The sequence below is a fragment of the Canis lupus genome, chromosome 8 (assembly GCF_003254725.2).
Source record: "Canis lupus dingo isolate Sandy chromosome 8, ASM325472v2, whole genome shotgun sequence".
In the NCBI taxonomy this organism is placed as follows: domain Eukaryota; kingdom Metazoa; phylum Chordata; class Mammalia; order Carnivora; family Canidae; genus Canis; species Canis lupus.
This window is the reverse complement of record NC_064250.1, coordinates 4,339,321-4,365,000: the sequence shown is the minus strand read 5'-3', so window position 1 is coordinate 4,365,000 and position 25,680 is coordinate 4,339,321. Positions and strand designations below refer to the sequence as shown.

The following is a 25,680-nucleotide window of genomic DNA, read 5'->3' as shown; positions in this document are numbered from 1 at the left end:
CCTCATTTTCTTCCTCTGTACAATGGAAAAAATAATTGTATCTACTCCACAGGGTTTGGAAACACTGAGACCAGTGCCTGGCACAAAGCAAGTACTTGGTACATGTAAGTTACTGTTATCATTTGGATTTAGTAGCTAAGTTAAAACTGGTGCATGTCCCAAAGATTCTTGGGCAATCTTTAAAAAGCAGGTAGGAGGGTGCCTGGGTGGCTCAGCAGTTGAGCGTCTGCCTTTGACTCGGCGTTATCCTGGTCCAGGGATCGAGTTCCACATCCGGCTGCCTGTGAGGATCGTGCTTCTCCCTCTATGTCTCTGTGTCTCTTAGGAATAAATAAATAAATAAATAAATAAATAAATAAATAAATAAATAAATAATTTTTTTAAAGAGGCACTGAGATCCCAGGCGCCTGAGCCACAAGCTCCTCTCACATTCTCTCTTACTGCCCTGTATTTGCTTGTTGAATCGTCACCCTCACTGAGTGTGGATACCAAAGAGGCAGAGATTCATTACCTGCTACCCACGCCACACCTGGACAGGGCCTGGCACATAGTAGGTGCTCCATGGATATGAATGACAGTGTACACACGAACTGCAGAGTTCTCCGGGAAGACATTTCCTTCTTGCCACTCCATACCCCTGCCAGTGCTGAACAGAAGTTTGGGCAGGTGAGGGGCACCTGGGTGGCACAGTCAGTTAAGCATCTGCTTCTTGCTTTTGGCTCAGGTCGTGATTTCAGGGTCCTAGGATGAAGCCCCACGTCAACCTCCACACTCAGTGTGGAGTCTGCTTGAGATACTCCCCTCCCCCCACCACACACGCGCTCTCTCTAAAATAAAGAAGTAGGGGATCCTTGGGTGGCTCAGCAGTTTGGCGCCTGCCTTCGGCCCCAGGCGTGATCCTGGAGACCCGGGTTCGAGTCCCACATCGGGTTCCCTGCATGGAGCCTGCTTCTCCCTCTGCCTGTGTCTCTGGCTCTCTCTCCCTCTGTCTCTCATGGATAAATAAATAAAATCTTTAAAAAAATAAAGAACTAAAAATAAATTGATAGATAAATAAAATCTTAAAAAAAAATAAGTTTGGGCAGGTGAAAAAGGTAGCAAGAAGCAAAGTCCCAACGTTGGGAAGTTTGGCCACCGTTAAGGAAAGTCTCTGAGCCTGAAAGGCAAAAGCAGCAATAGTCCAGGAGCAGGAAGAGAAATGTTAGCTGGCGTGTAATTGGTGTAGTCAGCTTAGGCTATTACAAAATGCCATAGACTAGGGGGCTTACACAACAGGCATTTATTTCCCATAGTCCTGGAGGCTGGACATTCAAGATCAAGGGGCTGACAGATCCAGAGTCGGCTGAGAGCCCACTTCCTGGCTTGCAAATGGCCGTCTTCTCACTGTACCCCACATGGTGGAGATAGAGCAAGCTCTAGCCTCTTTCTCTTCTTATAAGGACACTAATCCCACCATGGAGGCTCCACCCCAATGACCTCAACTAGCTCTGGTTATCTCCTGTGGGCCCTTCTAATAATACCTCTAATATCTAATAACCTCCTAATAGCATCCTACTATAGTTTAGGGTTTCAACATATGAATTTGGGGGGACTCAAACACGGAGTCTGTAACAGTGATGAATGCTTATACCATACTCGGCACCACAGTACCTCTTGGCAGATTATTTCATGTAACCCTCTCACCGTCCCATAACTTGGGAATCGTTACCCTGCAGCAGATAGATGGGAAAACTGAGGCTTCAGGAAACAAGGCACACAGTAGCAGACACCGAGTCAACATCCAAACCTAATTCTATCATGTTTCCAATACAACTAAGCTTGGCCGGCGCTGACGCCATTCTCTCAGGCCAGCCTTCATTCATCCAGTTCTTCCAAGACAAGAACTGGAAAGAGCACCGGCATGGAAGTACATGGCCTGGGCTCCCCTCCCACCCTGGTTCCACCTGGGTGCCAGTCTCCTCATCTGTAAAATAAGAGCATGGGTCAGATAAGCTCAGAATGGTGATGCCTGGAAACTGAGTGGCAAAAAAAATTAGAGAGGAAAACAAACCATGAGACTTCTAACTCTGGGAAACAAACGGTTGCAGAAGGGGAAGCAGGTGGGGGGTAACTGGAGGGCATTAAGGAGGGCATGTGCTGTGATGAGCACTGGGTGTTATACTATATGCTGGCAAATTGAATTTAAATAAATAAATTTTTAAAAAGAGAGAAAGAAAGAAGAAAGAAAGAAAGAAAGAAAGAAAGAAAGAAAGAAAGAAAGAAGAAAGAAAGAAAGAAAGAAAGAAAGAAAGAAAGAAAGAAAGAAGAAAGAAGAAAAGAAAGAAAGAAAGAAAGAAAAAGAAAGAAAAAGAAAGAAAGAAAGAAAGAAGGAAAGAAAGAAAGAAAGAAAGAAAGAAAGAAAGAAAGAAAGAAAGAAAGAAAGAAAGAAAGAAAGACTGTTTCCTGGCTGGCTCGGTGGTTGAACGTCTGCCTTTGGCTCAGGGCATGATCCTGAAGTCCCAGGATCGAGTCCCGCATCGGGCTCCCTGCATGGAGCCTGCTTCTCCTCTCTCTGCCTGTGTCTCTGCCTCTCTCTCTGTGTCTCATGAATAAATAAACAAAATCTTTTAAAGGGAAGGAAGGAAGGAAGGAAGGAAGGAAGGAAGGAAGGAAGGAAAGAAAGAAAGAAAGAAAGAAAGAAAGAAAGAAAGAAAGAAAGAAAGAAAGAAAGAGGGATCCCTGGGTGGCGCAGCGGTTTGGCGCCTGCCTTTGGCCCAGGGCGCGATCCTGGAGACCCGGGATCGAGTCCCACGTCGGGCTCCCGGTGCATGGAGCCTGCTTCTCCCTCTGCCTGTGTCTCTGCCTCATTCTCTCTCTCTCTCTGTGACTATCACAAATAATAAATTAAAAAAAATTAAGAAAGAAAGAAAGAAAGAAAGAAAGAAAGAAAGAAAGAAAGAAGAAAGAAAGAAAGAAAGAAAAAGAAAGAAAGAGCCCAGGCCTTCAATTCTGCAAGTCAGCCTGGGAAACCTGCAGCAGCCATACCCCACAACTGCCCCCACCCTCCCCTCTCCCAGAATTGAGTCTGCAGCTAAAAAGAACTGGACATTGGCTCCGTTTGGATCCATTTATTGACAAATCGAATGAAAAAAAAATCATATAAAAGGGTATAAGGTCATAAACGTACGTGGTTAACAGTTGGGGTAGGGGAAGGGGAGAGGGAGGAGGTGGCATACAATTGCAGGGAGGAAGTTAGAGAAGCTGGGGAGCTGAGGGAAAAGAAAAAAGGTACCTGCTAACAATCCCACAGCTCACTTTTCCATCTCTCAGCTGTCACCCAATCATTCTCTCCGGGACAGAATGAATACCTGGAAATGGTTTAAGGGCAACATCGAAGCAGTTTGTCTACAAGAGTTGGGAGGTGGGGAATTGGGAGGGGATTCTGAAGGATTATCTCCCTTGAACGTGTTGCCAGAACCCTGTTTAAAGTGAACCTAGAGTCAGGAAGCTTAAACCTGGTTCCAACTCAGCCACCAACTAGCTGTGACTTTGGGCACATCACTTCCTCCTCTGGGCCTCTTCCCTTGGCTGCAAAACACAGATTGAACGCAATGGAAGGCTACGCCTAGCTCTAGCAATGCCCAGTTCGTTGGCAGCCCGGGCTGGGCCAGCAGACTGGCTCCACTTTGTAGAAATAAACTACTTAGAGGCCCCGCCAGAGTGACACGGCGTGCCAGCCTCCACCTGGAACTACTCTGTCGGTGGCAGCATCAGCAACTCACAGGAGTAAGCGTAACCACACATGCCTATGAGAAATTCACTCTCCCTACAAGATAATCTCTGCAGAGACTGGCTCTGAGGGAGCTGGGTCTTGCTCTACGCAGAAGGCAGGTGCAGGGGATGGGGTGATCCAACAGAAGCAGTCACACACTGCGGGGTCTGGGGATGCAGGCTACAGTAGACACGGGGAGAAAAGAGGGCGTGGGCTTTGGGGTGGGGTTGGGAGGTAGAGCCATGCCAGACTGTTCATTTTAGATGCCCTGTTCCCTTGAAACAGAGGCCTGGGCCCCTCGGTCCAGCTGAAGTAGCTTGTTAAGATGCCATGCTCGGCATTGAGATCCTTGATTTCTGTATGGTTGATGCCACTGAAGCAGGGGATGGGGACTGGTCTCCATGGGCTGGAGCCAACTGAGGTAGGCTGTCTCCCCTTGCCCTTCCCCTGCTGACAAGCAGGATGCTCTATGTGGCAGGCCCTACTCTTACCCCAGCTACAAGCCTCAGGCCCAGAACTGCCAGCCCCTCTTTGGCATCAGGGCAGGCCAACCCTGGCCTGAGGACAGCAGCTACAGGATGCAGGATGGGCTGTGACAAACTCATGAATTTGTGTCAGCTGTGACACCTTGAAGGGCAAAAGGTCCCCCAATGAACAGTTCAGGTAAAGAGTCCACATTGAAGGAGGGAATGTAGTTCCGACTTTGAGGCCCAGAGCCACACCAGAAGTAAAGTTCTGGGAAGTATGTGTAGGATACCTCCACCCGTGTGACAGGACGAAGGGGATGCTTGGGGAAAGACACTGAGCCAGGACTACCCTTACCCCAAGGTGAAACTGCCAGAGGCCTCTATCTCACAGCCTTTGACAGATGCTCCCAATACCCCCAACTGGGGAGGTCTCTGTAGGGACACTGCCCCCCACCCCCGCCACTTCAAGGCAATTCAGCAAAGCTTTGTGAACTAACTTCTCCACAGAAGGCACAACCAAGGCTCTCAGGGGACCATGAGACCACTTCCCGGGGATGGGGTAGGCCTAGCAGCAAAAGCCCAGGACCTCGGACCAGGTCATTGCTCCAAGACCTTGAAGGACAGAGGCGTGCCACTCTTGGCGAAGGCCTTCATCAGACTGCTGGGGTAGATGCACCCAAGCTTCTCCGGAGTTGGGAAGCCCCAGACTCTGTAGAGGGACAGGCTCAGCCGGTCCCCAATGTAGAAGGGGCCCACCCATTTGGCACTGCTGCCATTCCTGGGAAGGGACAGCAGAAGGACCTGATCACCCACATTCCACTCCTTCTCCTGACTCTCCCGCTTGAAACGCCTGTTCTCTGCCTTGTCACTAGCCTTTTCGGCCACCCGCCAGTGCAGCTCCAGCAGCTCCCCGAGCAGCCGCAGCAGGAACACGTCCATCTTGAGCCCTTCAATATTGGCGCTGCTCATCTCCCACCACAGGGGCTCGCTCAGCCTCACGTCGCCCCCAGTCAGGATCTGGACCGGCGTGGCCTGGGTGGAGGAGGCCCTAAAGGCCAGGTGCAGCAAGGGCAAGGACGCAGCCCACCTCTTGCCATGCAGGAAGATGAACTCCTTGAGGGCCCTCTTGAATTCCCAGTAGGCGTCTGAGCTGGTCAAGCAGGGGAACTGAAGGTCCCGGCTCAGGGACGCCGCCTGGGCTCCCAGGGCCAGCCCGCAGCTCACCAAGACGTGCCGCGCGAACTGGGGGCCCTGGGCCGCCTCCAGCCTCACGGGAACGCCCCACCTGGCAAACACGTGCTGCAGCAGCACCTGTGCCACCGCTGTGTGTGTGTAGGGCTTCAGTGGGAACGCCTCCACCCACCTGGTGTGGGGGTCAGCCACGATCAGCACATGCTTGTGGCCCTCCTCGCTTACGGTGACCGGGCCCACCACCTCGATCTGCAGGGTGGACCAGGGGGCAGTGGACCGGAGGGGCCACGGGGACTCGATCACCTTCAACTCGCCGCCCGTGACGTTTCGGGGGATGCAGAACAGGCAGCTCCGGCAGTAGTCCCTCACGTGCTCCTGCATCCCAGGCCACCACCCCAGCAGACGCAGCTTCCGGTAGGTCTCCTCGGGCCTCTGGTGGGCGCCCAGGGGAAGGTCGTGCACAGAGAAAATCAGGTCCCTCCGGAGTTGCCTTGGGACCACCCAGACCCGGGGCCTCTTCTCCCCCTTGAACATGAGCAAGCCGCTCTCCTGGTCGAGGCTGAGTGAGTTAAAGACGGAGCTGAAGGGGGAGGAGCCAGGCAATTTCTGCCCGGCCCGCAGCTTGGCAATAATCTCAGCCAGTGTGCTGTCACTGCGCTGTAAGGCCAGCAAGTCGGGCCGCTGGCCCATGGTGTGGGGGGACACTGCGGGGACGGGCACATCCTTTGGAAGGTTCCACCACTGCCCACCACCCTGCGCACCCTGCTTGGCCAATGTGTCCACCGTCACAGCAAACAGGGAGCCCCGGTAGGAGGTTCGGTAGATAAACGGGAGGGACGAGAGGCCAGAGGTGAGCGATATGATGTAGGAGAGCAGGCCTGGGTGAGGTAGCGGGGCGCCGTCCGAGGAGAGGAAGCCTCGAGCCTGCCACAGGGGCAGGAGCTCCCACAGGAGGCTGAAGATCCAGTTGCAGTGTGTGAGGAAAACCACGGGGAGGGGGGACTGCCCAAAGCGCTCCAGGCCACAGGCCACGGCCGCCAGGTGGGCGTAGGTTGGGGTGTAAGGGGAGCAAGAGAAGGAGAGGGAGACGGGGGCACTGGTGGGGGACAGCACATAGAGGCCGAAGCCCGCGCACCACTCATCCTCCCGGTAAAAGCAATAGCCCGACATGTGGATGCAGACGAAAGTGGACAGGTCGGAAAAAGGAGGCAGAACCTGGAAAAAGCGAGGCATGGAGGAGGCGGGCGTCAGCAGTCGGTTTTCTCCGAGCAGGCCCTGGAGGAGGGTCAATTCCAGCGCCCTCTTGCCTTTGTCCTGCACCAGAAGGGACCATCGGATCAACCACGCTTTGGAAACCCTGCGGCCCTCCCGCATCTCGGGACCCACAGCGGTCCTAGAGGCGTAGGAAAGGTCCAGGACCACGGGGGTGTCTCCAATGCAGCGGGAAAAATGTTTGAGGGCCCAGGCCACAGCGTAGGGGCTGTCTCCCCCCGACTGGGGGCCCTCACTCTCCTCGTCAGGGAGGAGGGGTTTTGAGGTATAGGCTATGGGGTGCTTCCTCCCTGAGTGCTCCTGATAGACAACAGCCGTTAGGGCCACCTGGCTCACGGTCACCTCCAAGCGGAAGGGCAACTGGGCGTTGGGGGCCGTCAGACAGAGGGCAGACACGAGGGCTCGCTTCAGAGCCAGGAAGGCCTTCTCATGCTCCCAGTCCCACTGCCAGTCTGGCTTCTGCTTGAGGAGGCTGTGCAGGGGCCCCACGAGAGCTTCATAGTCAGGGATGACATCCCGGTGGGAGTCCATGAACCCCACAAAGAAGGAGAGCGCAGTGAAGTTGCTGGGGATGGTCAGCTGGGCCAGCTGGGCCAGCACCTGCTGACAGGGAGCCTTCCCGTCCCAGGGGATGCCCAGATAGGGGGAAGCCGGTGCCGGCAGGAGATCGATATCCAGGGCCCCGTCGGGGGGATCCTGGAGGCTGAGGCACCGGAGAATTTCCTCTGATAGGGAAGGGCACTCGGCCCTGAACACTGATGCCAGGGAGGAGTCCAGGGCATCTTCTTCAGGTGGCTCCCGCACCCCCTGCCCCTCCCTCTGCTCCCCGTCCTGCTGCCTCTCCTCCTTCTCCGCCCTGACTTCCTCTGTGTTCTGCAGACTCTCCACAGGTACAGGGTCAGCACCATCACTCGGCTCAGAGGCGCTGGCCAAACTGGGAGGAAGCGTCTTCCACACCTTCAGGAAGTTGCCAACATCGGTGTCTAGCCTACACCGGAAGGGCAGAGGAAGAGCAGAGGAGAGGCGCTAAGGGGCCGAGTGGAGGAGGAAGGGGGCCCCTGAGGGAGAAAGCGCATCTGCAGAGCCTTGCCCCATGGCCATGCATCCCTGAGCCTGGCCAGGTGCCAGCCTGCAGCACAGCAGAGCCTGCAGCACAGCAGAGCCTGCATCAGGACCCTGCCCGCAGGTACCTCCTCTAGCTCCAGCACCTGCCAGGCCTCCATATTAGAGATTCAGCTATGACTTGGACGCTCATCTGATCAAAACCTCATTATCCAAGTGACATTTTCAACCAGTTCTAAGCCAATGACTTGGTAAGAGGTAAATGACTGACACTTCCATCCGGCCCCTCCGATGAGCAAGCCAGGGGAAGGCCAAGACAGGGAACGAGGCCCGACAAGGGACATGGGAGAGCACAGCAGACAAACGTCCTCCACATCACTTTCTCCCAAACCAGGGAAATGAGACTGAGGGACCTGGCCCAGGACGCAGTGGCCCTGACCACAGTCCCGGGCTGGGCCCTGGGAGCTGTGGAGTGGGCAGTGAGGCTGCTCAGAGCAGGTGGATGCCAGGTCCAGGATAATGGTCATACATGTCTAACTCAAGTTGTGAGTGTGACAATCAAAGATAATAGATATGGAAAAAATTCACCCGTATATACTCTAGCACAGCTCCCCCTGTTCACCATGAAATAAGAATGACGCTGTCCACCGCAGCACTGATGCCAACAGCATAATATGGGAAATGTCAAATGGCCCACAACAAAAAGTTCAATAAGTCCGTTGGATACTTATGGAAAGGAATATCACAACACCATTAAAATGAGCCACGTGCATTAACATGGCATATATCTGGGGAAAAAAACAATAAAACGTAGAGTAGTCCAGATGCCAACTGTGGAAGGGTGCATGCAGTATTCAAGTATGCATGCAAAACTGTAAAACTAAAAAACCATACCACAAGTGGCTTATGGAGGCATCAATATGTGGTAGAAGTGCAAAGAGCTGAAAAATCAAATCACTCTGCTCTTTGCTAAGCACTACTAGACAGACTTTGGCTAGCACTAAGCTTCTGGTCAGCCCCAGGAGGGCCTCGGAGGCAGTGGAGGCCGGCCCATTACCTGTTTGGCTTCTTCAGAAACTCGTCTAAGGTGGGGCCGTCACGGCCCAGGGGGTCATCTGGCACCATGAAAAGATTCCCCGCAAACGTGAAGGGCAGCAGGCTGGAGCCAAGAGAGAAGAAATATGGTCATAGAGGAGGCCCTGACTCATCTACAGCCCATTGCCCCCTGGGTGTCTGTACAGGGCATTGAGACCCGTATCTCCTCCCAGGAGGTGCTGGTGGGCATGGCTCCAGGGCACCTCTCCCCGACCCAGCACCCCCTTGCCAGAGACTGCCTGACATCAGCAGAGAAGGAAAAGCTCAAGTCCCTGGGATCGCCTCACCGATCTTTCACCATCAGTTTCTTGGAATTATTCATCAGGATATGGAGCTGCTCATTGGTGACGATGATGCCATCCGTCTCCTCTGCCAGCTTTACCATGAACCTGCAGGAGGAGGGGTGCTGCTCACCACCCAAAAACCCTCACTCACGGGGCCCTCTGGGGGAAATGAACTTGCAGTGACACGCTGAGGTGTGCTGACCAAAAATGCTGCCCTTGGTGGTTGGGGAGCCAGATCAGGAGCCCATCCCCTCGTCTCTGCAGCCATCCAGGGTCACCACAAGCCCCCGGGAGTGTGAAGTTGGATGCACACCCCCAACTGTACACACAAACGCAGACCCCTGTTTAACAGGCAGACATACGCATGCACAGACACGCGTACGAGAAACTGCATACTCATCCATGTTCACGCATGCATTTTTGCAGCTTCAGTTTCCACGTCTGTAAAATGGACAGAAGATACCTACACTGTATTGCTGTGAGGATTAAACTGAATGAGACAGCACACTGACGTGTCTGCCTCAGGGCCTGCCACGCAGCGTGCACACAGATATTCCATTATCTTTCTTCACCAAGGCACAACATTCCCCATACGTGCCAAGAGACATACATACATCTACATGTACGTACACACGCGGCACATACACACGTGTACTATGTATGTATGTATATACACCTAAACATATATAAAAACACATACCTGAATAAACAAATCCACTTTTCCAAGGACCACCTCTCCTTGAAAGAGGACTGTGACCAGGAAAGAAAGCAAAGGCCACCTACTTCTCGGCATTCCCTGAAGGTTGCCATCCTGGCGGCCCCAAGCATGCCATTCCATAAGTGCCCAGCAGAGGGCCCTATGCGGATGAGCCATCTTCCCTCAAAGCCAGCCCAGAAATTAGAGGCACTTAAAGACCTTACCAACCGGTCTAGCTCTCAAAGGAAGGACGCCTGGGTGACCATGCCCAGCCCCTGTAAGATGCCAGGTCTTGGGAAAAGTGGGGAGGGACAGAACTTCTCAATGCCCAGCCCAAGAAGTGCCTCGGGGCAGCAAGACCCACGTGTGCCCACCAAGACCCACATGTGCCCAGCATCATCTCCGGCCTCGGACGGTGACTATGGCAGGGCCTTCTCTGCCCAAACAGGGGCAGCATCACAGGCTCCCCCTGTGCGTACTAGTCCTGCAGCCATGCTGAGCACTGGGTGCTTAGGATTGCCAAGTAGGTAGGCACTGGGGCTTTAGCAAGGAGACAGGGCCAGCCTAACTCCATTTTCAGAGCCCACCAGGGCTCTGACCACATACAGTCGCACGCACATACCTCCTCCCAGTGCCAGGGCTGAGGGGAGGAAAAGACTGTGAAGCAGTTCCTTGAGACATGAACTTTAGCCCAAACTGTACCAAGACAGACAGACAGACATCTTGGGCAACAGCTCACTGGAAGTACCAGAAGTCACCTGGGCTCGTCCTATCCAAAGCGCGTCTCAGGCCATAGGTAATGGGGGAGGAAAGCCTGTTTACCAAGGGAGTGGAGCTGCAGAGTCTCAAAGTCAGGACTCCCCCTTGGTGTTGGGAAGAGCCGATCTCGGAGCCCTGTCCACACTGTCTCCCTCCCTCTCCCTACAGAGGGCCTGTGCACCAGGCCGTCCTCTCCAACACGCCCCTCTGACATCTGGCCTCCATCTCCCCAGAGTTCGCAGAGGCAGGATTCCACATGACACACCAGCCCAGCCCCTGGAGCCCTGCAGAAAGAAGGCCTGGGACTGGCACACCTATAATCGTAGGTGGTGATCTTCTTGCCATTCTCAAGCTGGGAGGGGGTAATGGAAAGCATCTTGAGGGAGTGCAGCTTCGTCAGGAAGTGGCTCTCTGGAGGTGAAAAGCAGAAGACAGATGCTCAGAAGAAGGGCTACAAGACACCATGGTAGGGACAGAGAGGCAGGGAAGAAAAAGCATGGTGACACTAGAGGGGCCGGGGTGGGGGGAGGCCGGCAGTGGGCAGGGGACAGCTCACCTCTCACCCTCCGGTTCTTCTTCAGCTGCCAGGTAGGTACGAACACAGTGACCTCTCGGTGGCCCCGGTTCCAGAAATACTGAACCGCCATGGCAATGCCACGGCAGGAGAAGAAGTGCTGGAGGCCATGCCTGTGGGGGTGGTGGGAAGTGAGGGAACAACCTCCCCCTGAGGAACAGCCTGGCATCTCTCCCACTCCCTCAGAGCCAAGCCCGGCAGTTCAGCAGGCAGTGCCACACACCTGCACCAGCACCAACGATGCCCTTCTCCCTTTCCTCCATCATCAAACATTCTGTGAACACCTACCGGGCTCACTCACCCCTGTGTGTGTTCATGTGCACTTGCGGGGTGGGGCGCATATGTTTGTGTGTAGGGACCTCCAGGGCAAAAGGAAAAAGAAGGCAACTTAATTTCTACACAAAGAAGTCAATTCAGGGCTGGAAGCAAACAGTCTTTGCACTTACTGTGCGCCGGGAGTGTGCTCAGCACAGATCACTACCATCGTGTGTGGGAAAAGACCACAGGCCTTCCATACATTTATGCTAACACGTGTACAGCAGTAAGTGCCATGCCGGAAGGATCGTCTCTACAGGCTGATTGGCACGGTCAGGAAAAACCGCATAAAGGACACTGTGCCGGGCCATAAGGTGCGGGCTCAACACTGAGAGCCAGCCGGGGGTTGACAGACACCATGCCATGTCAGGTGCGCTGCAGCAGCAAGAGTGTAGGCCTTGGCGGTGGACAGATCAGAAGCCAATCTATAGGCTGGCCAGGCCCCTTAGTAGACTCTGGAATCTTGGACAAGATTCATCACCTCTTTGAGCCTGTTTCTGCTTCTATTAAAGAAAACAAAAATCTCCCTTCGCAGGGCTGTCTTAACAACTCCGCCCACACTCCTAGCATGCCGCTCACCATTGCCACCTCCCTCCCAGTTTCCTCACTGGATCCTCACATCACCCATACCCAGAGGTCAAGAGCAGACGTCCACCCCACGTCTGTGGGTACTCACACCATGGCCACACTGCTGCCATCAATGACCACTCGCCGCAACCCCTGGTTCCCGGGTTCCCCTGACAGGTTCAGCTCAAAAGGTGTGTTCAGGGCCTCGTGGTACCTCTGGAAGCTGGTCACTGTGCTGTTTGCCTGTGGGTGGCGAGGCTGCTGCCTTGCAGTCCCCTCGCGAGCCCCCAGGAGCCCCTCCATCTGAGGTGGGTGCTTACTACTGGGAGCAAAGGTGCTGCCAGAATGGGGACCCTGCCTCTCAGCCTCCCCCTGGCCCTTTGGGAAAGAGGCACCACCCCTTGACGAAGGCTGGCCTTCGCTCAGTTTGGCCGCATCCAAGACTGGCCCTGGATCTGTGGGAGTCTTCTGAGCTGCAGGTGTTTTGGGAGCTTTGGAGGCCTTGGGGGCAGCAGGTGCTTTGGGGGCAGCAGGTGCTTTGGGGGTGGCAGGTGCTTTGGGGGCGGCAGGTGCTTTGGGGGCGACAGACCCTGTTTTAGCTGCAGGCCCAGTTTGAGCTTTGGGTGTTTGGGGCCCTACAGGTAATGATTTTGCCGCAGACGTTTTCTGAGCTGCGGAAGCTTTTGGAGTTGCAGGTACCACGGGAGCTGCTGATACCGGCAGACCCTCGGCTGCCTTCTGAGTTGTGGGCACCCCTTGAGCTGCTGGCTTTGTTGTAGCCGAAGGCACTTCGAGAGCTGCAGGTTCTGTGTGGACTGCCAGCGTCGTCTGAGCTGTAGGCACTTTGGGGACTGCAGACAGCCCTTGATCTGCGGGTGGGGTTTGAGCTGTGGGCACTGCTGCAGCCATGGGCACTTCGAGAGTTTCAGGCACTGTTTGAGCATCGGGTACTGACTGAGGGGTCAGCCCCCCTTGAGCCACGGGCCTCCCCTGAGGTGTAGACACTCCTTGCTCAATTGGCAGTGCTGGAAAGGGCCCCTCTTCTGGCCCCTTACAATCCCACTGCAGGCTTCCTTGATCCCCTGGCTCACTTCCAGTTTGCAGCTGGGGTACAGAGGTCAAGGGTGGCCCTATCTGTGGAAGTCCTGGGCTGGTCTTGTCCTTTACTGAGGCCCCTGAGACCACCAATAAACTCATGACCTTCTGGGGGGTCTCTGGCCTTGGGCAACTCTGTAGGGCTGCATCTCCTCCTGGTCCCCCATCTGGTCTGCAGTCTGGGCTTCCCATGCTGGGCAAAGGAACCAGCTCCTTCTGCTTCCACTCGAGATTTAAGGGCAAAGGGTTCTGGCCTGGCAGCTTGAACTGAATGGGGCCCAGTGGCCTCTGCCAGAAGGGGAAACTGAAGCACGCCTGGGACAGCAGCCAAGCCAGGTGGAGGGAATGCAGCTCATTGATCCTCCAGAAGGTGGCGGCAATGGCACCCGGCCACAAGGGCCCAAAGGCTGGCCCTGGGGTCCAGGCCTTCCAGGGTGGGCACACACCCAGGGCTGACACAGGAGGCTGGAAGGGGAGTTTGTCTTCCACTCTCAGGCCCTGCCTTGGCTGGGACAGGGCCTGTGTGTGGTTTGCAGAGTCCTGGCTGCCGGTGGCACGCGCTGGGCCTTCCTCTCGAGGGCTGTCCGTACCACCATGGCTGTTGGAATCGACTCTGGAAGAAGCCCAAGTTTGTTGGAAAGGTGGTTAGACCGCTTAAGTCCCCAACTACTTCCTTGGGGTGGGGGAGCACGAACAGGATTGGAAAAGCCAGACACATTCTTCAGAACTTACCGTACCAGCTGGTTGGTTGTTTCCTGCTGTATGTTCTGGCCTGGGGTGCCCGAGACCAGGGCCCTGGTGGCTCCCAGGCTGGTCAATCTCTTTGAGTGTTCTAGACTCTTGTTCTGGAAGGCCCCCACCTCCAGGAAGGGCCCAGGACCGTCTCCCACAGACACCATAGCCGGGCCTTCCTTCTGCTGGTGGGGAGGGCAGATCAGGACCTCGGGGTCAGAGCGGGACTCAGAGGTGCCAATGCGGCCAAGCCACTCGATGATGTCTTCCTTGCCCGCAGCATCCCGCACCAGGCTCAGCAGCAGCTCTTGGACCGCTGGGGGCAGCTGCAGCAGATCCCCTGCGTACTGGTCACCACGGATCCAGACCAGGGCCCCGAACGCCCTGGTCACCTCAGCCTCCCAGATCCCCCGAGGGGTGAGCAGAGCGGCAGGGCCCCAGCGCAGCCTCCCCACCAGCTCTTCCAGCCAGTTCTGGGTCATGATGAAAGACTCCGTCAGCCCCCCGACCATCAGGGAGCCGGGGGGACCAGGCACCAGGTAGGCCAGGGTGCTCCAGCAGAGACAGTCGAGAAAGAGGCCCTGGGCCCCAAGGAAGGCGCAGTGCAGGGCCTGCGGGTAGCGAACCTCCTTCCACAGCTCCGGACTGCACAGGCCCTTCAGATACTCCTAAAGCCACAGTGAGGAGAGCAAACACAAAGAAGTCATCCCTTTATGGGCCTGCACTCACTGGCTGGCACTGCCCACTCCCAAGGCCGGCCCTTCAGCAAGAACACGCCCTCCCCTTGTCTACCATAATCCAAATGCTACCCCCAAGGCCAGCCCCTCTCTGCTGGTCCTACCTCCTCACACATTCGTTTCTTCCCAGGGAACTGTGACAGAATGAGACAGGCACCCAGGGAAAGGGGAAACCATCTAGGCTTACAGTCGAGGGCCCCGCTTCTAGTTCCAACTTGACTACAACAGGTTAGGTAGGTTAACTGTGGGAAATGTACCTTCTTCTCAGGACCTCTGTCCCTTCCTTTGTAAGATGGCAGGTTAAGTGAGATACCTCTAAGGTCCAGCCCTACCTTGGTGTTCTAGAAACATCAGCTAGCGGAGAAAGAGAACTGCACACTACTGAGTATCCTCCATGTGCCAGGGACTTATGTGACCTGAGGCAAGTTATGTGCCCTCCCAGTGCCTGCGACTCATCTGTAAAATGGGGGTAACAGGTTCCCCCCTCCTCAGGCTATTATGAAGCTTCAATGAGTTAATACAAAGGAAGTGCTTAGCCTAGGGTCTGGCATCGCACCGCCCATCCCCATTCTGCATGCTCAGAAGGGATACACCACTTGCCCAATGACACACAGCTAGAGGGTGATGAACCAGGACCACAATCCACATCCGACTCTGCAACCAGAGCTCTTTCCACCTCCTCCGATCGCACAGTGACTACAGGGTAATCTTGTGGGATTCTGGCTTAATCCCCCCTCTAGAAGGTCTCTAGCACAACCTGTACCTGTAACCATGGTAACTCTGTTGCCCAGAGGGAACAGAGGAGGTAAGTCACTGGGCCAACATCCAGGGGAACCCCGCAGATATGCACAATGGCTGAACCAGAACGAAGGCCTCTGGCTCTCCAGGCAGACCAAGTCCTCATGTTTACGGGGCTCACACACTCAGTCTTCAGCAGTCACTGGGATGAGAGAAGTTGGGTTTCTCCTCTATACAGCTGAGTTGTACCAGCATGGCCCCATGAACTCCATGCGAGCATGGGCTCTCGCTCGTCATCAGCCAACCCATGTTGATTGCATTCACCCTCATGTCCTCCTGTCTCTCCATATCCCCACATCCATGACAGTCATCCCTCTTCCTGTTTTTCCCTAACAGTTGCATAAGGGAACAAAGGCTCCATTTCAGATCTCCAGCAGCCATCCTAAAGCCCACTCCAGCCCCCTGCTCAGGCCTATGCTTACCTCTTCCACCTGGATCAGGCCACAGACCTCTAACCCCTTCCCCAAAGGGCCTAAAATACACCTCACCTAGGCACTTAGGCCCAAGTCTGAGCCCTTTTGGATCAGTCCAAAACCAGCTCAAAACCTGATAGACATCCTGAACCAACCCCTCCCACACAGAACCGTAGCAGGTCCCACTGTCCGGCAAGGGTGAATCTGACCAAGGGTAGGGTAACAGTCATAAGCCTTAACAAATGCCCATCCCAGTCCCCCTGCATTCCAATTACTTGAAAACAATATATAAAAATGAAGAGATGTGCTGGAGAAGATTGCGGGTGGCTTCTTTCTCTTTGTGCAAAGAGCTTAAAATAGTTATTGTTCCATTAACTGTTTAATATTTTTTAACTAAAAGATATTTAAAAACTAAGATTTTTTCCAAATAATAAATGTGAACTAATATTCACTGAACACTAACTTTGTTTTGGGCTCTTTATACACATGATCACATTTATTCCTCCCTCAGTCCTATAAGGAAATTACTACCATCCCCCTTTCAGATGAGCAAGCAAGGGCACAGGTTCAAGGTTACACAGATTGTAGGCCGGGATACTCAGGCACTCTGACTCCAAAGGCTGGGGTCTTAATTACAGTGCCATCTATATCTTACAGGAAAAAAAAGTAAAGAAACAACAGGCAAGGAGCACCTGGGTGGCTCAGTGGTTGAGCATCTGCCTTTGGCTCAGGTCATGATCCCAGGACATCGGGCTCCCTGCAGGAAGCCTGCTTCTCCCTCTGCCTATATCTCTGCCTCTCTCTGTGTCTGTCATGAATAAATCAATAAAATTTAAAAAAAAACAAGAAGAGGAACAAGAAGAAGAACAAGAAGAACAATAAATAGGCAATTACATCCAGAAAATACCTGGAGCAATTTTCCTGCTTAAAGCCCACCCAGACCTTTTTCCTCCAGAAGGTGACAAAGTAAAGAAGAGGTAGGAACGAGGTAGGAACAAAATAAGCACAGAAAAAGAGTGGTGTATTTGTAAAAACACATTGCCCAGTGTCCCACAGGTCTTCTGTCAACTTATAGGTTAAAGAAAAACAGCAACACCAAATAGTTTAATGTCAGTCTATACTCAACCAAGGTGTTTTATTATTTAACACCTGACTTAAGATTCGCTTTTTTCCTAAGTCAGCTACCATTCATTAGGTGCCTTCCAGAATCACCCTCAAATAACCCTGCAGAATACTCAAAAGGCTCAGAAAATGATAGCAATGCTCTCTCTGTGTGTGTGTGTGTGTCTCTCATGAATAAACAAATAAAATCTTTACAAAATAAACAAACAAACAAATAAATAAATAAAATTTAAAATATAAATAAATAAATATAAAGGCAGACCGAGTGGGGCACCTGAGTGGCTCAGTTAGTTGAGCATCTGACTTTTTTTTTTTTTAAGATTTTATTTATTTATCCACGAGAGACACAGAGAGAGAGAGAAGCAGAGACACAGGCAGAAGAAGAAGCAGGCTCTATGCAGGAGCCCGACGTGGGACTCGATCCCGGGTCTCCAGGATCACACCCTGGGCTGCAGGCGGTGCTTAACCGCTGCACCACCAGGGCTGCCCAAGCGTCTGACTCTTAATTTCAGCTCAGGTCATGCTCTCAGGGTTGTGGGGTAGACCTGGGTCAGGCTCTGTGCTCAGTGGAGGGTCTGCTTGAGATTCTCTCCCTCTGCCTGTGCCCCCCCCCATACATAAATAAAATCTTTTTTTTTTTCCAATCTTTTAAAAAATTCAAAAATAAAAAGGTTGGAAGAGAAACTTCAGGAAATCTCCAGAAAACAGAGCAAAGTCAGAATTAGAGAATGGGAGAAAAAATAAGAAAAAGTACAACCAGACCAGAAAGCTCAATGTCTGCTGAGGAGTTCTAGAAAAAGAGAGAACACAGGGGTGAAAATCATCAACAAAATAGTTCCAGAAAATGTTCTAGATCTGAAGAACATGAGTGTCCAGATGGATGAGCCCACAGAGTGCAGCAGGAGTAACCCAAGATGGATGAAGACAAACCCACACAAAGGGGTCTCACTGAACCCTTTCCCCACTCTCAAAACAGTGGGGAAAACCTCAAACTTCCAGAGAGAAAACTTCACACACAAAGGACCTGGTACCCGAAGAGCTTCAGCCATCTCAAAAGCAAAACTTTAATGGCATAATGGCTCCATACTTCTGAAGGAAAATCATTTTCCAGGGCGCCTGGGTGGCTCAGCGATTGAGCATCTGCCTTCGACTCAGGTCAGGAATCCCCGGGTCCCAGGATCGAGTCCCACATCAGGTTCCCCACAGGAAGCCTGCTTCTCCCTCTACCTATGTCTCTGCCTCTCTCTCTGTGTCTCTCATGAATAAATAAATAAAAATCTTTAAAAAAAAGGCAAAAGAAAATAATTTCCCATTGATAATTCAATACCAAACTATCAATCAAGTGACCTTCATATGTGCAATGTAGATATGCAAAGACACATCATTTTACCTCCTCCAACATTTTACCTCCTACAAAATCTTTCTGGGGTAAGGATGGGGGGGACCTTTCTCAGGAAGGTGCTGGGAGCATCTTCCAGCTAATCAACAAAGGAAACCCGACATATGAAAAAAAGCAAAGACCATCCAGGATGATGGTGAAGAGAAATCTTAGAATAGATTGAGCCATTCAACAAATTATCACTGAGCACCTACCATATGCCAGGCATTGTTTTAAGACCACCAGCACCAGGCAGCCCCGGTGGCGCAGCGGTTTACCGCAGCCTGCAGCCCAGGGCATGATCCTGGAGTCGCGGGATCGAGTCCCACGTCAGGCTCTCTGCATGGAGCCTGCTTGTGCCTCTGCCTGTGCCTCTCCCTCTCTCTCTCTGCATCTCTATGAATAAATAAATAAAGTCTTAAATATATATATATATATTTAAAAAATTATAATAAGACCACCAGCACCAAGAGGCATGGGGGTCTGCTACTTCATACTGGAGGGTAGAACAAGAGACAAGCACGTTGAGAGCAATCAGCAGCATACTCTATAGCACTGTACCATCTTTCTCACTTGATGCGACCAATGGATGTGCTCCACCAACCCAAGAAAGAGAAAGACATGTGGTCCAGGAAATAAGACATTGGACAAAGAAAAAAGACAAAGGGATGCCAAGCATGACAGCAAACTGAAGTCTCGGATGACAGCTGTGCAGTCATGGCTAGACAGAAAGAAAGATGTCTCCAAGAAAAAAGCTGGAACTGCAAAGACACCCGGAACCCATAGATTGACCTTCTAGAAAACTGGAGTGAGAGACTACTAAAGTTGTAAGAATCGGCTACAAATAAAAACAAGCAAATTTAAAAACGAGGTCCTAGTCTTAGTGAAATAAAAAAAGTAAGAAAACATAAGCAGAGTCCATGGCAATGCCCAGATGTGAATGATACATGCACAGGCATAATTTTTTTTTTTTTTTTAAATGATAGTCACACAGAGAGAGAGGGAGAGAGGCAGAGACATAGGCAGAGGGAGAAGCAGGCTCCATGCACCGGGAGCCCGACGTGGGACTCGATCCCGGGTCTCCAGGATCGCGCCCTGGGCCAAAGGCAGGCGCCAAACCGCTGCGCCACCCAGGGATCCCTGCACAGGCATAATGATGGCAAAAGGAAATGCAAGTTTGACAGAAAATGGAAATATAACTATACTGGGAAAAAAGAAGGGATGGTCATGTAAAGGGACTAAATCCCCACCTACAACACAGGAAATAAAAAGATATCTAGGGCAGCCCCCGTGGCGCAGCAGTTTGGCGCCACCTACTGCCTGGGGTGTGATCCTGGAGACCCGGGATCGAGTCCCACATCGGGCTCCCTGCATGGAGGCTGCTTCTCCCTCTGCCTCTCTCTCTGTGTCTCTGTGTCTCTCATGAATAAATGAATGAATGAATAAATAAATAAAGTGATTGGACTTTTTAATTGTGCATTACCTTGACAGAAGAAAAATTAAATTTTAAAAAAGAGAGAAAGATTAATTGCCCAAAACACAATTAGGTGTGCTGGTAAGTATTCATCAATCAGCCTGGGGTGGGGGGAGGGGAACAGAGCCCTGATTTGTGGCATTCGACAATTTCTATGGCACAAATACTCCCACAATGGCTGATTTCAAACTACCAATGGGACTCCACTGGTTTTGCAAGCTTCCTGACATTTTAACAGGGGGTCAGTAGCAGCCAGCTCCAGCATATCCTCAGCCACCAATTTCCATGTTAGTGCTCACAGTGTGGAGCAAGGGGACAGATCAGCTTCCATCTGACAAGCCAAGTCAAAAGTCGGCCAACTACACCCTGTGCCACAGCTCCCTGAACCCAGTCTCTGGCTCCCCCTTCACCTCCCTCCATCATCTCTAAAAAAGGAGAAGAGCGAAATGTCTCTCTGTGCTCAACCCTCCCCCACATGGTGGCCAAGCACAGAGGGTGAGCAGGGCTTGTCCATGGGTAACTCTGATCATTATGAAAACCCTCCTTTACACTTGCTGATTTCACCTCAGAGGCCAGGCCACCCCACTATTTGTTTTTGCTGCCCGGGGAAGGTGATTTCCAGTAAATATCTTCATTATTGTTTAAATCCCACCACAAGATAACAATTTAAAGGCACTCTTGAGTTCTACAGAAATCTTCCTGGAAAGCTGGTGCATGTAATTTAGAAACATACCCAGGCCTCTCTCAAGATGAGCCTGTTTCCCCACCGACCTCACAATCCAGCCACCCCCATGCTCACCCCTTTCCCATACTTCAGTTTCTGGTCTCACTAGGTCCTCTCTGCCATTGACCTGTATATCATGGGATGTTATCAAAATGCAAGATTCTGTGTCCCTACAGCTGGGAATAGTCAGCCACAGCACCTCCACATGGAAGCCACAGACATCCTTATACTTGAGAAATTGTCACATATCAGATTGTTGGACCCTAGAGAGCATTTAATCTTACTTTAATTTAAGCTTTTCACTTTATAAATAAGGAGACTGAAAATCAGAGACAAAAGCACTCCTTCAAAGTTACACAGAAATAGGGACACCTGGGTGGCTCAGCGGTTGAGGGTCTGCCTTCGGCTCAGGGTGTGATCCCGGAGTTCCAGGATCGAGTCCCACACTGGGCTCCCTGCATGGAGCCTGCTTCTCCCTCTGACTGTCTCTGCCTCTCTCTCTGTGTTTCTCATGAATAAATAAATAAAATCTTAAACAAACAAACAAAAAAAAGTTATACAGAAATAAGTGACATCTGGGCAGCCCCGGTGGCATAGCAGTTTAGCGCCGCTTGCAGCCCAGGACGTGATCCTGGAGACCCTGGATCGAGTCCCAGGTCGGGCTTTCTGCATGGAGCCTGCTTCACCCTCTGCCTGTGTCTCTGCCTCTCTCTCTCTCTCTCTCTCTCTCTCTCTCTCTGCATCTCTATCAATAAATAAATAAAATCTTTAAAAAATAAATAAATAAATAACTGACATGTATGGGGCGCCTGAGTGACTGGTTGAGTTGAGCATCTGGCTCTTGGTTTCAGCTCAGGTCACCATCTCAGGGTCCTGGGAACTGGAGATGGAGGCACTCCCCCACTCACATGGAGCCCTCAGTGGGGAGTCTGCTTGAGGAGTCCCTCCCTCTTTCTCGGGCCCTCTCCTCCTCTAAAGTAAATAAATCTTTTAAAAATAGTAATAACTGACATCTATACCCCCATAGCTCTCCAATTTGCGAGCGTACTTAAGAATGCATTATTTCAGCTGACTCACAACCCTTCCATGATGTGGGTGTCATATTTTATAGATGAGAAAATAGGCTCAAGGGAGAGTAAATTATTTGACCCAGGTCACCCAGTTAAAGGGTAGCAAACCCAGATCTCAAACTCTCGCTGCCACACCCCTCTGTCCCAGACACAGCTTGGTGACAACAGGTTGAGCCCAGATCTCCTAACTCCTGGGACAAAGCCTTATCCTCCCACCTTCCCTAATCTTCTGCTCCAAACCTCCAACCATCTCTTCTTTCTGCTCATTCTGTGCAATAAGAGAGGGACTTACCCAGAAGCCCCTCATGCTGTGTTTCTATTTTAAACAGGGCCCTTCCCCGAGGGAAGACAAAGGGAAATGAGGTGACAGGGTAAGGGAATTGAGGGAGCCACTGGTTACATTAGTAGGGTTACTGGTGAAGGAGGGATCAATGGCCCAAGGAACCCTGAGGCAGCAGTGGGAACAGGAGCAGACAGGCCTGGAGAAGCTGATCTGGGATTTAAAGCAGGGGGCAGGGCGCTGGGCACCTCTTAGAGTGCAAATCCCATAAAAAGGTGAGTTGTTCTATTTCAAATTAATGAAAAGATTAAGAACCCAAAACAACTCCAAAGGCTGCTCTTGTTAACTGCTTCCCCCCCTCCCAGCTACTGAAAAGTCGGAATCACAGAGGCTCCTGCCCATCCATTCTCTAAGCAGGCACCCCCTTCCCTCCCCCAGCACCTCTGTCAGAATTGGAAAAACTGCTGACCAAGCAGCTCAGTGGAGGGGCCAAGGGAGGAACTTTCCAGCCTGCCTGCCTGCCACTGGCCGGTGTATCCTGGGCTCCCCCACCCATGGCCTTGACCAATTAGGATACTGGTACAGACCCAGCTGGGGAAGCAGTATGTGTGTTGGGGAGTGGGGGGGGAGGGAGATGGTGCACAAGGAGTGGGTGGCCTGGGACCCAGGGAAGCTGTAGCATTTCTACCAGGAAAAGATAAGGGAATCTGGGGGAAGAGGGAGACCTTGGCCATGACTGGGGGGTCAGAGGGAATCTGAGAGGCCCAAGTGGAGGAGAAGCTTGTGAGAGAAGCCAGGGAGAATGCAAGAGAGGTGCACTGTGACCAGGCCCGTCTGGTGCCCAGCCCCACACAGCAGGCCCTTTCATCTGAAAGCCCACGGCCTTCCTCCAAGATTCCCACCCATCCCCAAGGGCTGCTGCCTTCCAGAGCAGCTGCATACACACACACACACACACACACACACACACACACACACACTCACATACATCAGGCCCTGCAAGAGGCTGCCTGGGGCATCAAGAGTGTGGGGCAGGTAGCCCAGATCCCTGGGTTCTGGTCCTAGCACTTGCCACCCACTCCCCACCTGACACTGTGCGCTCAGGCAAGCCCCTTAACCCTCTCCGGTCCCCAATACCTCACCTGCAAAATGCCAGCATTGCTCTAGAAGCATCTCTAAGGGCCCCTCCAGCCTAGCCCTCCCAGAGGCTCCAAGGGGCAGCTCAGGATTTAAGGAGGCTTAAAAGGAGACAGAAGGACCTGAGCCTTCCAGAGTCTTGCTGAAGAACAAAGAGGTGTTGCAGAGGCCATAGAAATGCAGGACCTTAAGTTGTTCCCCAGATGGAGGCGCAAGCTCTGGACGCTGGGGTCCCGGCCATGGAAGGCTCACGGGGGAACACACACCATGGAGGCTCTCTCAGCGCACTTTAAAGACAGGAGTGACACGCCAGAGGGGGGTGAGGCAGAAAAGAAAAAGGGAACCGGAGGGAAAGAAGTGGGATGTGAAAAGGCCGGGGATCGGCCCTCTACCTGCCCGCCATAGTGCCCAATCCAGGTCGAGGGACCTCTGGGGACCCCCGTCTCCCCGGGGCAGGGGAGCGCGACAGGGGTCTGGCTGGGGGAGGGGGAGGGGGAGGGGGAGGGGGTGGGGACGGGCTGTTTACCTTGGCTTTGCTCATGTTCTCCTTGGGCCCCTCGAGCTGCAGCCAGAAGTAGGGGGTGTCTGGGCGGCTCTGGAAGGCGTTCAGCTTGACCCTGAAGATGCGCTGCACTTGCAGCCGCTGCCGCTGCACCCGGGGCTTGGACTTGGTCTGCACCATGAACCATTCCTGCGCCGGAGGGTCGCCCCCGGACAGGAGCATGGCGGCCCCGCCCGCCCCTGCAAGCTGGGCCCGGAGGGTCACCCGGGTCCCGGCGGGAGGCGCCCCGGCCACGCCCCCCGTCGCAGCGGCGCGCCCCCCGCCCGGGACGCGTCCTCCCGGCTCGCGGACGCGGACCCACCCGCCACCGCCGCGCGCCGGCCCCGTGGGCCGCGGCTCCCGCGACGATCCCTTCCTGCCGGGGGCCGCGGGGGGGGGGGGGGCGCCGAGGGCCCTCGAAGCCTCCGCCTTCCCCCGAGCTCCAGGCCCCGAGCCGGAATCAGGGTCAAAGTTAATTTCCTTCCACGTTCCCCTTTCCCGGGTGGAAGGAAGAGGACGCGAAGGGGGGCGCTCGGGCGCGGGAGTGGGAGTGGGGGCTTGGCTTCCAGGACTTTCTGCCGGCTCCTCCCACCGCGCCCCTCCCAGCCCTCCCCGGAGGCGCGGACCCGGCCACTCCCTCCCCCCGAGGAAAGGGTTAAGGGAGCGCGGGGGGAGCCGGGGAGGCCGCGGCCTGAGGAAACTCCGGGCTGGAAACCCGGCAGGGAGCCGAGGGCGACGGCGACGGCGACGGCGAAGGCGACGGCGACGGCGCCGCCTCGCCACCCCCTCCCCAGTCCGGGGGCCGCCGCGGCTGGCGGGCGGCCCGGACCCTCCTGAAGCCCCCGGGGCTGGCGGCGGGGCGAGCCGCCCGAGTGGCCGGACCCGCGTCGTTTACGCCAGCCCCGTCAGCCCCGGCAGCCCCGCCAGCCCCTCAGCCCCGTCAGCCCCGCCAGCCCCGGCAGCCCCGCCAGCCCCGCCAGCCCCTCAGCCCCGTCAGCCCCGTCAGCCCCGTCAGCCCCGCCAGCCCCGCCAGCCCCGTCAGCCCCGCCAGCCCCGCCAGCCCCGTCAGCCCCGCCAGCCCCGCCAGCCCCGTCAGCCCCGTCAGCCCCGCCGGCCCCGCCGGCCCCTCAGCCCCGCCAGCCCCGTCAGCCCCGCCAGCCCCGCCAGCCCCGTCAGCCCCGTCGGCCCCGCCGGCCCCGCCAGCCCCTCAGCCCCGTCAGCCCCGCCAGCCCCGTCAGCCCCGTCAGCCCCGTCAGCCCCGCCAGCCCCGCCGGCCCCGTCAGCCCCGTCAGCCCCGCCGGCCCCGCCGGCCCCTCAGCCCCGCCAGCCCCGTCAGCCCCGCCAGCCCCGTCAGCCCCGTCAGCCCCGCCGGCCCCGCCAGCCCCTCAGCCCCGTCAGCCCCGCCAGCCGGCTGGAGTAATGGCCGGAGGGGAGGCTCGGGATGCAGGGGGTCCGGTGTGTCACGCGGCCTTTGAGGGTTCGTCCCTCAACCCGGGACCCGCAGCCCGCGCTCGGCAGCGGCGCTCAGGGACTAGCTCCGCGAGGGCACCCCCCTCCGACACCCTGTCCCCGACTCATCCTCAGCCCAGACAACGCCGAATGCAGCCGTGCGGAAGGGCCCAGCCTGGGTCCGGGGCCGCACTGACCCTTATTTTACACACGCACCCCAAAGGAGCCCCGCGTCCTACCAGGCACAAGTGTGCCTATGGGGGCAAAGTGCGGTGGACTTTAATTGGGGGCCGGCCCTGGAACATCTGGCCTGCCCCGCGGTGGAGCGTTTGGGTCCACGCAGGCAAGGAGCCAGGAACACCCCACTGCAAGGAAAGGGCCCAGCTGGGGAGACGAGGGTGTTGGCTGCTCCTGGTCTCCCCTGGGCTCAGCCCACCCCCACTCCCGCTGCCCCTCCTAGACTGGAATCCAGAAAAGGAAAAGGTGATCTGTGTGGCCTCTGGCGCCGTGGCCTTCTGCTGTGCTCCATCTGATGTCCCTGTCCTGCCTCTTTATAGCACCTTGAAGCAGACCCTCAGGGTGAACTTTGGGTCCTCTCCACTCTTCCTACTTCAATCTGCAACCCCTTTATCAGAAGCTTGCTGCTCAAGATTCAGGTTCTCCTCTGAAGCACGGCGAGAGGCACCTACCCCTGCC

The 25,680-nt window shown here is 54.3% G+C and overlaps 3 protein-coding genes across 5 annotated transcripts in view; 1 reads left to right on the top strand and 2 right to left on the bottom strand.

Moving 5' to 3' along the window:
• Positions 1 to 622, bottom strand: part of KHNYN (KH and NYN domain containing) — a 19,678-nt gene extending 19,056 nt beyond the window's left edge. Inside the window, exon 1 of the mRNA XM_035719741.2 lies at positions 512 to 622. The gene's annotated coding sequence lies outside the window, so the exon portion shown is untranslated. The remainder of the gene's footprint in view (positions 1 to 511) is intronic.
• A 2,470-nt stretch (positions 623 to 3,092) lies between these two features.
• On the bottom strand, positions 3,093 to 23,793 carry NYNRIN (NYN domain and retroviral integrase containing). Of its 3 annotated transcripts, XM_035719740.2 has the most exons (9): positions 23,521 to 23,654; positions 23,181 to 23,281; positions 13,862 to 14,529; positions 12,144 to 13,742; positions 11,135 to 11,265; positions 10,893 to 10,989; positions 9,126 to 9,227; positions 8,801 to 8,902; positions 3,093 to 7,669 (listed from the first exon to the last, which is right to left on the bottom strand). In XM_035719740.2, exons 3-9 carry the CDS (start codon positions 14,371 to 14,373, stop codon positions 4,816 to 4,818), a joined length of 5,397 nt encoding a protein of 1,798 aa, XP_035575633.1. In that variant the 5' UTR covers positions 14,374 to 14,529; positions 23,181 to 23,281; positions 23,521 to 23,654; the 3' UTR covers positions 3,093 to 4,815. The 3 variants fall into 3 exon arrangements, with proteins under 3 accessions (XP_035575633.1, XP_025298486.1, XP_025298487.1); XM_025442701.3 differs by lacking the exon at positions 23,181 to 23,281 and having other exon boundaries at positions 23,521 to 23,793; XM_025442702.2 differs by lacking the exons at positions 23,181 to 23,281; positions 23,521 to 23,654 and adding an exon at positions 23,000 to 23,137.
• Positions 23,717 to 25,180, top strand: LOC125755642 (uncharacterized). Its single transcript, XM_049113567.1, has 4 exons — positions 23,717 to 23,881; positions 24,258 to 24,545; positions 24,739 to 24,951; positions 25,040 to 25,180. The coding sequence occupies exons 1-4, from the start codon at positions 23,717 to 23,719 to the stop codon at positions 25,178 to 25,180; spliced, it is 807 nt and encodes a 268-aa protein (XP_048969524.1).
• The last annotated feature ends 500 nt before the right edge of the window (positions 25,181 to 25,680 follow it).